Consider the following 14327-nt stretch of genomic DNA (forward strand, 5'->3'; position numbering starts at 1 on the left):
ATATATATGTCTTATAAAATATATTTAATAGTAGTATTTTTATCACATTGTAAAATAAATAAATAAATGTACTAAAAGTATGATAAATTTATATGTAAAAATATATATATAGTTGTGTCATAAAGTTATCCTAAAAATATATAGACGTCGAATTTGCGAGAACATGTCGTCTCATTGAGACGTGAAAAAATAAGATAGTAGTTGGGTATAAATACGTAGTAATATGTGATGTGTAATTTGAATGAAAATATATAAAATGGAGTTTTCTAAAAATAAAATACAGATAAATCATAAATAATACTAAATGTTAAAATATTATATAAAGTTAGTGATCTTAAGTATATTTATTGTAAAGTATAGTATATACATGTAAGCTGTGTAAAACATGTAAAATGTTTATTATTTTATTTACATGTAAGGATAAGTTAACAATAGATTAGATTTAGTAAAATAACATGTGTATGAAAGTGTAGGAATTTATAGGTTAAAAAAAAGAAAATAATAAGTAATATCGTAAAAGATATAATAGATATGAGAAAAATATAACATGAAGTGTAACAAAATGATAAGTTACGTATAGAGAAAAACAAAAAATATATAGGATTTGTACCTTTTTTGCGTATGACATATATATATGTATGTACCTTGTATTTTTGAACCTTGTTTGGCATATCTAAAATTTTGAAATACATGTAAAAATGTTTTAGTAATATTTGATAAAAAAATGACGATAGCAAATATACTCTCATAAAGGGGTGATGTCGAAAGAATATAAAGTAGGCCTAACTATTGTGACTTATCTAACAACTTACATTTTTATTTTTATAAGTTCTAAAAATATGTATCCTTGTATTCAAAGTAGTGATTTTTAATACATGGCATGCTATACATTGAAGCCCCCTAAACGTGATATTTTAGTTTCAAAAAATAAAAATCTGCACCCTTTTTAAAACTGAAAATACATCATTTTATACCCCAAAATATTGCCTCATAAAACTCTCATAACAAAGTGTTTTTTGTTCCAAAAATATGCATTGTTTGCACTAAAATCTGCACACCTAGGACCTAAAAGAAATGGGTTTTAAACTAAAGAAATCTGCACATTTTACACTTAGAAAATCTGTTGGACAAAGTTGTTAAAACTCCAAATTTTATCACTTATTAAAACTACAATTTTCAAGCTAAAAATTACATTTAACAGCCTACAAAAGGGTTATGTTTTGGGCCTCAAAAACCTGCACTTTTACACTCAAATCATGCACACTTTGAACTCAAATTTTGTACCCTTTTGAGCTCAAAACGTTGCACCTTTTGAGTTCAAAATGCTGCATTTTTGTGGCTCGATACACCACTCTTAAGCTCTCAAGAAAAATGATATCTTTAACCTTAAAATGTGCACTTTAAACCACCTAAATCTGCACTTTAGTCTACCCAAAGTTATACTTTAAACACTTGTTTAAAAGAGAAAAATCTAAAAATAGATTCATGACAATCGAAAATATTATTTGCAAGTTAAACTTCTTAAAAAAAACTCATGCTCTCATAACTAAAAATGTTGAGTAATATAAAACACGTGAAACTTTGAAGTGGGGAGGAAGCGTAGGACACTATTGACGCGATGTAGGCTGCTAGACACGAGTAGATAAAGTAGTAGGATGTTGGTCACTTCTCTGAATTGGACAGAGATGGAGTAATATCACAACTCCGAATGCGCTCCCGAGTGTACATACATGTGCAAAAGTAAGATAAAAGAAATTAGCAAATGGGCTACAAAATTATCATAAAGCATAAAGAAAATAGTCCATGAAGTCATTTGTTAACCGAAATATAAGTTAACTTGCACAAACATTCACGTGCCTAGATGCAAGATTTTTACAGATTAGCACTTCTTTTTAGACTTATATAATTAAACATGAGGTTCGAGATTTACGAATATGTATTCTACATTATAAAGAGAGCTTTAATGTATCCGCAACTATCTATTTTCGCATAAGAGATTTATTCATCCTTAGAGTCTGGCAAGAGAAGAGAACAATTGTAACACATGTGGTTTCTAAGGGATAAGTGAAAGAGACTATAAATTATCCTACCAGGTATTAGACAAAGCTAAAGTAAACTTAAAACTATCTAATTCGTACGAAAACATACAATTATGTACCAACTGAAACATGCAATAACAGCTTGGGAACTTAGGGACACACAGTACCACTAAAAAATCTTTGAACCTTTTTAACACATGTAGAACTCAATAATGAAATTAACAGTCATTCCTTTCTAGTTCCTATTACTATAAAATTCCAAGGTGTCCTATTTATTTTCGGATACAGGAAGAGGGAAAATTCAAAATTAGCTTGTAGGCAGATTTTCAAGCAAGTAGTTAATACTTAAAAAAAATCAAACAACCAACAAATGTCCATTATATAATTAAGGTAGGTTTTGTCTAAACTTTTATGAAAATGATGTCTTCCTACCTGCATTAGGCATTAAAAGAACACACACTCAAAATATGACTGCCATGAATAGATATCTTGATTCATATCAACTATTCTATATGCTTAAATTTGATAATCACACAAGTTGTAATAAAAGAGCAAAATGTAAGTTCAGCTGAGTTAATCACCCTAAAATAGACATAAAATAGAGAATGGGAGGAGCTAGGGACATACCAACATGGCGAGTAACACTTAAATGACAACATTATAAGCCAAGAAGCAAAATATTCCCAAGAAAAGATAAAACATGAGGAGGCAAGTAGATCAAGATTGATTATACTCGAGTAATGATTAATTCGGTTAATCGATATGAACTTTATTATGTCTAATAGTCATACATTACGAGCTAACAGCCCTACATTATTTAGAGAGGCAAAACGGAAAAATAAATAAATTCACATATCGCACATCAACGACATAAATAAGTTAGAGGAGAGAAGACTTCAAGTTGGTCTCTTAACTAAAGAGCTTTAACAGAGGACAAGGTTTATACTAAAATATCAAACATGCTTAACCACTCGAAATAGCATAGTCATTTTAAACTCAATGAGATCCTATATACAAGACGTCTGAATTGTTAGTGCGAACAGATGGGACGTAACAGGGATTCAAGTTAGACATGATAACGCTTTCCTAACAAAGCTCGACACTTAGTTACATCATGTAAAATAAGGTAGGTAACCAAGTTATTTGCTCTCCAACATGTTTTTAACAGAAGGGTATTGATATCCTTAAACACACCATGCTTTAATAGGAAAATAAGGACATCTGGTCGTATGGCAAATTAATTTTAACAAGGTACATGTATCACAATATTTTACAAACTACTCACAGACTAATTTTCAAATCAAACTGAACCGAGGCAAGATTCTGGAAACACAAAAATAAAAAATAAAAAAACAAACTAAATCAAAGATGGGGACATTTAAACAACTATAATTGATTCATGAAAACTAAAGGCAATAAGGGGATTACGAACCTTGTGTAGAGCAGCAAACTAAAGTTTTGACGTCAAGAATCCCGACTTTAAACTCGAACTTTCTCAAACTCTAATTCAGAAAAAAATAAATAGAAGGAACAGAAAAGGAAGAGAATTTCGAACTCTAAAAAAACTTGAAGTGTGTTGCAATATTTGCTCTTTTGGATATTTCTTTGAGTTTCCTGGATGATTGTTCCCCTCCGCTCTTGGATCCGTTTTTTCTCCTTTATAGCCGATTTGAGGCCTCTACTATGTTCAAAAAATAAGTGATGGAACCTTACACCCATCAGATTAAAGGGACGACCAGCCCCAAATCCGATGGTTCTTCATGCCTTTCGCCTTTTCAGGCGTAGCAGTGCCGGTGGTAAGGCTTTTGAGGTCTGTTTTGGTTCATAAAAGATGATGGAAGGGATGTAAAGTTGATAGGAAGAGGCTATGATTGATGGACGGCGTTGGAAGATATATTGATGACCACCGGAAATTGCCATTTTCCGGTGGTCTGTAGGCGGAAACGATGGCAGAGGAGAGAGAGATCGATGAGAGAGGAGAGGAAAAGAGTTTGATGGGAAAGGGGCGATTTTTGGGAAGAGAAAACGTATGGGGAAGGAGAAAGTTCTGGGAAAAAGAAAAGTGTGGCTGATGGGTTGTACTAGTTGGGAAAGATGAAAATAATAATAATAATAATAATAATTTGGGTTTTAATTTGGGCCGTCCGATCATTCGATCGGACGGTCGAGAAAAATAAAGAGTTTAAAAAAAAATATAATTCTATATATATATATATATATATATATATTAGTAAGAGGGTAGATTAATTAAGGCCGTTAGATTAGATCGTAGGGTCAAGATTTTAGCTAAAGAAAGCACAATCCATGTGCTCGCCTACATGGCATACACGGATTGACCAGTTTAAGGAGACTTGGATTGCCAAAATTACTCAACTAAGAATCATTTAAATTTTAACTACTTCTTTATGAAATAGTCATAATTTATAATTATTTTGCAAGATTAGCTTATTTGATAAAATTAGTCATTATTAAAATTAAATTGATATAATTAGTAACTCATTAATTAATTAACTTTCTAATTTTAAACAATGTACAAAAAAAATATCTATTACAACAAAAGAAATTATATTTGAACAAAAACAGATTCAATTTTTAAGAACGACACTTATAAAAAAAAATGAGAAAGTAAGTAGTAATATAATATATTAAATTTTTGTAAGAAATAACATTTATGAAATAAATTCATCAAGTAAAAATAATTAAAAATCTTTTCGTATCCTATAAAAAATTTCATAACATATTATTATTATTATTATAAAATATGGAGAGCCAAAATTGGGTATCAACAAGGGGCACCCCATGCAACCTAACCATTTCCCTCATATACAACTTAGCATAATCTTCTACCAAATATGAAACCTTGATTGGAATGAAATGAGCCGACTTCATCATACGATCCACAATAACCCAAATCGAGTCTTGTTATCGACGTGTGCGGGGTAAACCAATGATAAAGTCCATATTCAAGTTTTCCCACTTTCAAGTAGGAATGCTAATATCTTGGGACAAACCTCTCGACTTTTTATGCTCGACTTTCACTTATTGACAATTAGGACACTTCGCCACAAATTTTGCAATATCATTCTTCATCTCATTCCACCAATAGATCTCCCGCAAGTCACGATACATCTTGTTGGCTCCTTGGTGAATGTAATATCGAAAACTATGAGCTTCTAATAAAATTTGTTACATCAAATCATCAACATTGGAAACACACAAACAACCTTGATATATCGAAGCACACCATCTCCCATTGGGAGAAAGCCTCAACGGATTTCTTAAGCTCTAGTTCCTTCAACTCAACCAAAATTGGATCAAGACTTTGCTTAGCTTTTACACCTGATACAAAAGATGATTCTGAACCATTTTGAACAACTACACCACTTTCCTTATAATCAACCAACCGAACACCCAATCGGGACAATCTATGAACATCGCGAACCAATTCCTTTTTACCTTCCTCAACATAAGCAACACTACTCATTGATAGTCGACTAAGAGCATCTGCTACTATATTTGCCTTACCGAGGCGATAGAGGACACTCATGTCGTAATCCTTTAGCAACTCAAGTCACCTCATTTGGCGAAGATTTAGATCTTTTTGCTTGAACACATATTGCGAACTTTTGTGATCAATAAAAATATCAACATGGACACCATACAAATAATGCCTCTAAATCTTTAAGGCAAAAACAACAGTCGTTAATTCCAAATTATGGGTAGGATAGTTCTTTTCATGAATTTTAAGTTGCCTCAAGCATAAGTAATGACTTACCTGTTTTTCATATGAACACATCCTAATCCGATTCTTAAAGCATAATAATAAACAACGAACCCATCAGAGCCTTCTAGTAAAGTCAACATCGAAGTAGAGGTAAGCCTATCTTTCAACTCTTGAAAACTCTTTTCACATGCTTCCAACCATAAGAATTTAACCTTCTTTTGGTTCAATGCAGTCAATGAAATTGATGAAAACCCTTCCACATACCTTCTATAATAACCGGCCAAACCCAAGCAACTTTGAATATCCGAAGGGATAGAGGTCTAGGCCAATTCTTAACAACCATTGTTTTCTTAGGATCAACCTCAATTACTTTACCAGAAACAATGTGACCAAGGAAAGTCATAGATCTCAACCAAAACTCACATTCATTAAATTTAGCATGCAATTCATGATCCTTGAGAATTCGCTACACAATCCTCAAATGTACAAAATGTTTATCCTCACTTTCGTGAATAAATCAAGATATCATTGATAAACACAATCACAAAAATATCAAGATATTATCTAAACACTCTTCATAAAATCTATGAATGCAGTTGGAGCATTAGTCAATCCAAATGAAATTATCAAGAATTCATAATGACCATATCGAGTTCTAAAAGTCATTTTCAAAATATCACTTTCTTTCACCCTCAATTAGCGATAACCCGACCGGAGGTCAATCTTAGAGAAATAGCTTGCTCCTTGGAGTTGATCAAACAAATCATCAATCCTTGGAAGAGGATACTTATTCTTAATAGTAACTTCGTTCAATTTTTGGTATTCAATACACATACTAAGTGAACCATCCTTCTTACGAAAAAAAATCGGAGCATCCCATAGAGAGATACTCGATTGGATGAAACCCTTATCCAACAGATATTTCAATTACTCCTTCAATTCTTTAAGTTATGCCAAAGCCATACAGTAAGGAGGAATAGAGATAGGTTGCCTATTCGGGAGAAGGTCCACACGAAAGCCTATTTATCTTTCGGGAGGAATATCGGGTAGATCATTAGGAAACACTTCTGAAAACTCATTTACAATGGAGACCGACTCAAGAATAAGTGTTTCAGAATCCGTATCCCTAATCCAAACAAGACGATGATAAATGGAACCCTTAAAAGTCATTTTCCTAACTTTAGGACAACAAATAAACTGACTCTTAAGAATAGAATTTCCCTTTTTCCACTTTAAGACGGGATCATAAGGAAATTCAAACTAACCACACATATTTTACAATCAACAGAAGCATAACAAAAATGGACTCTGTGGAGGAATATACTTCATGGGTGAATACCCACATGCCTTGCTACTCAAAGCTCAAGATGAATGGTGAATTGAAGACCTTGGAGTGAACCCTAGCTTCTTCTTCTTCGATTGAGAGGGAATTTGGGAGAATAAATTTGGTTGGATTTTGAGGGATTAAGAGACTGGGTTACAATGGGTAGATTTATGACTTAAAATATATAGGACTTAGGATAGAGTCCAAAACGACATAGCATAGGCTTAAAACATTTAGGAAAGACCCAAAAATCTCTTAAAATTAATTGTTGAACTCTTCTATGGTTTGGAACCGTCCTGGTCAATTGTAAAAAAGTTTAGAAGCCTTAATTTTGACAAACTTTTGACAAAACATGTCTACGGCCCATAAGACTTTCTACATCCGTAGACCCCAACCGTAGAAATCAACTTTGACCTTAAAATTTCACCAAGTCTGGGACCTTCCTACGAGACCTACCTACGACTCGTAGACAATTCGTCAGACTCTCCTGTCAATCGTAAACTCAACTTCAGAAACTTGATTTTCAAAAATTATTTCTCCCCTTCTGCGAGACTGGTCTACGACCCGTAGAAAGTTCTACAAACCGTAGACTAGTCTCGTAGGCCTGAACCAATAGACAAAATTCATCAATTTTTTTTTTTTGAAATCTGAGGTGCTACACCTTGGCTTAACCAATGCATAAAACATATCCCACATGATCACAAAATGTACATATCTGGTTATTTCATGAAACCCACACACAAACTGTTAGTTTATCAGAGCGGTATTCGAGCCAACCATTAATGGTTCATACCATGCGTGGTATCTGAGCTAACTGTTAGTATTTTGTACCGACGGGGTACCCAAACCAATTATCGATCACAAACAGTATGCACAATCACAATGAACAACCGACTTAAAACCATCAGTAAATAATCAAGTTCATTGTATTAGATCATCACATGAAGTCATTTCACATTAGCCTTCTAGTTTCCCCCATATGTATCACACAAATAATAATACAAAGCAGTTAACATACACATATTACATACTTTGGAATACAAACAAACTATCACATGTCTCGAATCAAGCTTTTGAAACTCTAAAGAACGTAAGCTTTTCCTTTTTGTAATGTCTTAGCTTATTCTTGGTCTAATAATAAATAAAAAAATCAATCAATAATGGCCTAACAATACCCAGATTATAACCAAATCCTAACCCCCGACCAATTCATAATCATTTCATCCAAACTAGGACTTCTCCCACAATTTCAAGTCAAAACCCTCTCCCAAGAGTAACACTCTAGATTCTAAGGCTTAAGAATAAATTAAAGTTAAGAGAGTAAATCAGTTACCTTTATTGAAGATATTGGTGGAAAAATGGATGGAAACTACCCTAAATGACCTTCCATTTTCCCAAGAACAAAGTGCAGAAAATAAGAAGTTTTGAGAACTTTTCTGCATCAAAATCCGACTTTCTTGCTATAGCGGCCCGACCTGCTAGCGATGTCACCATAGCAGCCCACCCACTATAGCGCCTGTAAATTCATCCCGCTATAGTGGTGTAATACACGCTATATATAATGGCTTGCATGGAATCAAAGACTCGTAAAACTTCCTAGAATCCCTCATTTCACAACATACCTTCGACCTAAGTTTGATACCAGAAGTTTTACTCGATCACTCAAATTCTATTTTGAAAGGCCATATGGGTTTATTAATGTCTTACCTACTAGAAAACATGATCCAAGCTTAGACACACCACCCAGTCCATTCTCGAATGGCCATAGATCTCACCCTGCTCAGATTCCGTCTGCGATTGGCCTAGCCTAGAATTTTAAGTCTCTACCCAAAAAGTTCTCTAACCCGATTCTTTCACCATTGGTCTACCCATAAAGATGGGAGCGGGTCGTTACATTAATACTATTGCAGAGAAAATAAATAAGTTTTGAGCATCAAACAGGTGTCGAAATGGATTGAAATTAGAATTAATAATTAAAACTACATCACTTTATTAAATGCACACATAAAATAAGAGAAGTCTTAATTAACACCCCAAACACTACAACAAAAACAACTTTTAGTGCCAATAAATATAGACATTAATAAAGAGTGCTAAAATCTTTACTGGCATTAGTTAAGTGTCATTAGAACTAATGTCGCTAAAGGCTTTAGGGACATATACAAAGTGTGCTAATTGCCGCTAAAAATACATATTTAACAGCAATTAAGCAATTGTTGTTAATTAATTGCCACTAATAATCATTTTTAATGTAGTGAAACATGAAGTTTTGAAACTATATACCACCCGATGATCTTTTTGTGATCCATCTGGTGATCTTCTTGGCTCTTAGGTAAGTGAGCGCCACCTTGCAATTAGTATCATGAAACCAATATTTGATTTTGAACATTAAACATAAACTCTCCATTTTTTTATGAAAAAGAATAAAATAGGAATTGAACTGAACCTGAAAAGATGAATATATATATAGATAAAAAGCAAGTTAAGAGGGGTGCTTAGCTCCCTTCCAAAGGACTTTATAATAGTGACACAAAACAACAACAAAATATAATACTAAGTATATATTGTTGTCTAAATAAAATTCAGAAATCATAGTACAACTAATTTTGCCAGGGTGATTGATTTTGATTCTGATGATGATGATGTTGATCAAATGAAGCAAGAGCATCAGAAGAAGAAGAACCCATGTAATGAAGAGCAGCAGGTGTAGTAGTAGTATTGAGAAAATCCCTGTGATGTGGAAATGCTCTAAGACCCAAAAAATCTCTTGTCAACCCTTCATTATTTTCTTTACCTTGTCTCATCAAATGTGCGCCGCGACCAAATCCTTCATCAAAACTAGTACATGGCAAAGAAGGCGCAGTAGTAGCCATCATGTTTTGCATGTCATGGACTTGTTCCATGAACCCAGGGGTGACACTCGCACCAAAATCATGAAAAGACGTACTACCAGCAGTAACAAAATCAGTATTATTATTATTATTATTATTATTTTCAAACGGATGATATTCACATGACGCTATATCACCACCACCTCCTCTTCCTGCTCCTGATCCTGACATTGCCATGGCAGTTGTTGTACTAGTAGTAGGACTGAAAAATGTGTTCGCGCTCATGTTATTAGCAGCATGAGAAGAAGAAGTTACTCCAATTTGTGCTGCTTTTTGTAGCAATGCAGTTGCGCTCATGTGAGGAGGTGGTGCACCGAATATGTTATTACTGCTATTGCTATTGCTATTAGGGTTTTGAATGAATAACTGAGAAGAGAGATCGTTACTTTGTTGTTGTTCTTGTTTCATTTGGAAGTTTTGAAGTGTATGGAGATTAAGGTGATGAGAAGTTGAAGAGTTTGGTGGTGGGATTATTGTTCTTGAACTTTCTTCTGTTAAAGCATCACAAAAGGCTCTGTGTGTAATGAAACTATCTCTCCTGTGTAAAGAAATAAAGATATCACACATGATGAATAGTTGAATATTGTGTGGTGTACTGATAAAAGTGCATGAGTGCTCTCTATTCCGTCAACTCTTTTTTTGTGTTTTTCTTTCTTTCACTTTTATCTCTTCTAGCTTTAGAGACATGCATTTCATTTATTATTATTATTAGTAGTAGTAGTTGTAGCAGTAAAATAAGAATATAATCTGCAGTAAAGTTTTTGGATGCAAATTGCTTTTGCAGCAAAGTGTGGACCCTCTATTATCACTCTCACATAGAGACACACAAATAGACAAACTCATTTATTCAGTTGTACACATGAGCTTACACACGTGAACTTTTAGGTAGTTTTGATTCAAAATACTAAGTTTGATCCTAGAGTTAGGTAGATATTAGTTATATATGAATTAGTTATGCAGAAATGTATGTGTTATTTTATATAGAGATCAGTTATTTATGTATTAATCATTTTATTTTGCATAAAATTATACATAAATTTCTTCTTTAACTTATATATCACTTAATTATGCAGGTATATAAATTACAAACCAAACCCTCTATTAATTTTATAAATAGTCCTAACTAAACCAACAACAAACATTATGTAAAATCTAATACATGTGTAATATTTCTCCTAATCAGCTATCACACTATCCCTAATTGATTGAAGAAACATTGTACATAAAAAAAAAAAATCTATTTACTAATAGCGACAATGTAGTATATAAATAAGAATGCCATTTTTTTTATAATTAGACATAATTTGACCTTAAAATTTCACTTTTACTTTTACTGAAATGATTTATAATCACATAAATATTTAAAGTTTATTTAGACCACACATTTCAAAAGTCAATCTTTTTTTACAAAACTTTGTACAAAAAATCAAACAAAAATTGGGACATAGGAAGTAGTCGTTTACTAGGTTCTTCATAGATATTATTTAAAGGAGCACATATTAGGTGGATGCTTAAACACAAATACAAAACTTGAGCTATAATTATTGGGTTTGGTAAATTATAATATCACCTCTTATAACATGTTATATCGATAATTAGATTAAAAATAAATAAAATCCTATAGTAATTAATTGAAGAGGATTAATAATGGAGAGGGTAAGAAAATTGAGAAGCAATATATATAGTTGAGTAGAATACCTAGAGAAAAGGGTTCCACAATCACATCTATACTCTCTTGTACCACAAATCTTAGAGTGAGCTTTCCAATCAGATTGAACTGCATAACGTTTTGAACATTTTTCACATTTCCATTTTTTCTCACCATGTTTTCTACAAAAATGCTTCTTAATCCCAGTGAGATCCCCTAATGCTCTTGATGGATGATGATGTACACATGATGGTTCTGGACACACATATACTTTCTTCTTCACCTCTTTATTTGTTCTTTGCTTTAATTTCCATGGCAAATTATGTCCTCTTCTATGTAGTTGAAGATTTTGATCTCTTTGAAATCCTTTGTTACAGATCTCACATACAAATCTATTTGTTGCCAATAGACTTCTTGGAGATAATGCTACAACTTCTGCTTCTGGATCTAATACATCAAAATTATACATATATATAGAGTTTAGTAATTGCTATATAACATACTTATATAACTTATATCTTTTCATGTATTGAATTCCAAGCCAACCAAAACAAAGTAATACTCTATTTGTCTCGTGGCATAATTGAAACTTCGAGACTCAAACTTCTAAATTTTGACCATGAATTCGAATATAGAAACTTTCAATTACAATAATTAACGACTCAAAATATTTAAAAGACGTATAAAAAAAATCTGATCAAGGAAAAACATAAGTTGACTCTCGAAATTTGAACCGTGCGACATAAGATGGAGTAATAGTATATAGTTACCTGGATTTCCTGGTAGATTTCTCTTCTTCTTGTTAGGAGGTGGTTGGGTTTGAATGTTTTGTAGTTGTGGGTAGAGAACACTACCAATTTCAATTCTATTATTGGTTGAAGATATGCTTGCTTCATTAGATGCACTTGTTAAATTTGACATACTATCATCTCCTAGCATACCCTTTATCATTCTCTCATAAACTTGAAAAAAAATAAAAAATAAAAATAAAAATAAAAGGGTAGTAGTAGTGTAAGAGATGTAGTTTGTTGTTTATATATATATTTTTGGCTGCTTTGTCTGAAACCCTAGAGATGACAAAAGGTAAAAGAAGAATTATAGATGTAAGAAAGAGGAAAAGCAAAGAGTAATAATTAATAGTTCCCTATCTTGTTCAAGAAAACTAAAGGTCTGAGTGAAAGCTGCTATAGCTAATAGCTAGCTAGCAAGATTATATATATTTAATAAAAGCCATACACAAGAAAACAAATGAAACCAAGCAAAATTATAAGATTCTTTATAGATAATAAAAAGGAAAATTAATTATTTTAATTTTAATAAGAGAGAGAGAAAGAAGAGTTGTGGATGAGAAGGTATAGTCATATACCCCATCAAAACCATAGCCAAAGGGAAGGAAGCTTGCTCTGATGTTACATTTTGTCTTTTCCTCTATTCTCTTTCTCAAATATCAATCATACAAATGTTACCTCTTTGCATTATTATACTAATTTCCTCATTTCATTCTGATCCTCTTTTAGGTACAAGTTTTATTTATATATTATATTATCTGTTTCAAAATAAGTGGTATTTTTAGTTTGGACATATTTCTTAAGAAAATTACTCATTCTTGAAATGTAAGATGCATTTTTACTTACTCTCAACACACTTTGAAAATAACGTATTCCTTCCGTCCTATTACATATGACACCATTTAATTTGACACAGTGTTTAAAAAAACAAGATTTTTGAAATTTATAATCTAAAATAATCTTTAGATATTTGTGTGGTTGTAAATCAATTCATTAAGGGTAAAAGAAGAATTTTAAAATTGAATTGCTTCTAGTTATAATAAGGTGACATTTTTTGGAACGGACTAAAAAGAAAAGAGTGTCAACTGTCACATATAATGGAACGAAGGAAATAGTTATTTAGTAGTTTCTTGATTGTGTAAAACTCTTTTTATTTAAATAAAGGTAAACTTATAAAACACCACTTATTTTAAAATGAAGAAAATTATATTTTACATATTTTGTCTTTGATAGAGTTTGATCCCTAATCTTTATAATTTTCACTCACTTTATTAATCAGACTATGACTTCATTTTTGAGCGTTTAATGAAAGTGCTACTATATGATATGCTTGTGGTCGTAACTTAATTAGCTAATCAAAATGGATCATTTAAAGGAGTGCCTAGCAGCCAAAAACTACACGAAAATGTCCATTTTAAAAAAAAAGATAATATTACACTCCATAGCTATTCAGAGAAAAATAATTACAAAATACCTACTCCCTCCCTCCACTATTGTTTATCAGGTATACTAAAAATAGTTGTAATTGCCAATTTAAACAATCAAATAACAATTAGTCACTTTTTTTCAATTTTGCCCTTAATAATTACATAACTACTAGTTTCAAAAAGTAGTCATTTTAAAGTTACAAGACTACTTTAATGTGAAAAAAGTTATTTTTACAGTTTTCAAAAAGTAAAAAGCATTTTAATAATGATTGAAAGTAGGGCTATATTAGTCAAATTGCACCTTATATTAAATTTTTCTTAAGGATTGTGCATGATCTTACCCTGACAAACAATAATGGACGGAGGAAATAGTAAACAAGTACGTTGCATACTTTTGGGATATACAATTCACATGTAAATATATGTATATAAAATGTGAATGGTATATCTTAAGGTGTACACCATATGTAACTGTTCACTAGAAAT

At 32.1% G+C, this 14327-nt stretch overlaps 1 protein-coding gene across 1 annotated transcript; it reads right to left on the minus strand.

Moving 5' to 3' along the window:
- Nucleotides 1-9525: 9525 nt before the first annotated feature.
- On the minus strand, nt 9526-12906 carry LOC102591565 (protein indeterminate-domain 12-like). Its single transcript, XM_006351513.2, has 3 exons — nt 12397-12906; nt 11677-12073; nt 9526-10516 (listed from the first exon to the last, which is right to left on the minus strand). The coding sequence occupies exons 1-3, from the start codon at nt 12575-12577 to the stop codon at nt 9688-9690; spliced, it is 1407 nt and encodes a 468-aa protein (XP_006351575.1). The 5' UTR covers nt 12578-12906; the 3' UTR covers nt 9526-9687.
- Between the last annotated feature and the right edge of the window lie 1421 nt (nt 12907-14327).

The sequence above is a fragment of the Solanum tuberosum genome, unplaced genomic scaffold, assembly GCF_000226075.1.
Source record: "Solanum tuberosum cultivar DM 1-3 516 R44 unplaced genomic scaffold, SolTub_3.0 scf00135, whole genome shotgun sequence".
Taxonomy (NCBI): domain Eukaryota; kingdom Viridiplantae; phylum Streptophyta; class Magnoliopsida; order Solanales; family Solanaceae; genus Solanum; species Solanum tuberosum.

Excerpts from the sequence above, each read along its gene's own strand:
- LOC102591565 (XM_006351513.2), bottom strand. The coding sequence starts at position 12,577 with ATGATAAAGGGTATGCTAGGAGATGATAGTATGTCAAATTTAACAAGT. Across the intron at positions 12,074-12,396 it reads AAATCTACCAGGAAATCCAG|ATCCAGAAGCAGAAGTTGTA; the intron begins GTAACTATATAC and ends TTGATGTATTAG. Across the intron at positions 10,517-11,676 it reads TGTGGAACCCTTTTCTCTAG|GAGAGATAGTTTCATTACAC; the intron begins GTATTCTACTCA and ends TTCTTTACACAG.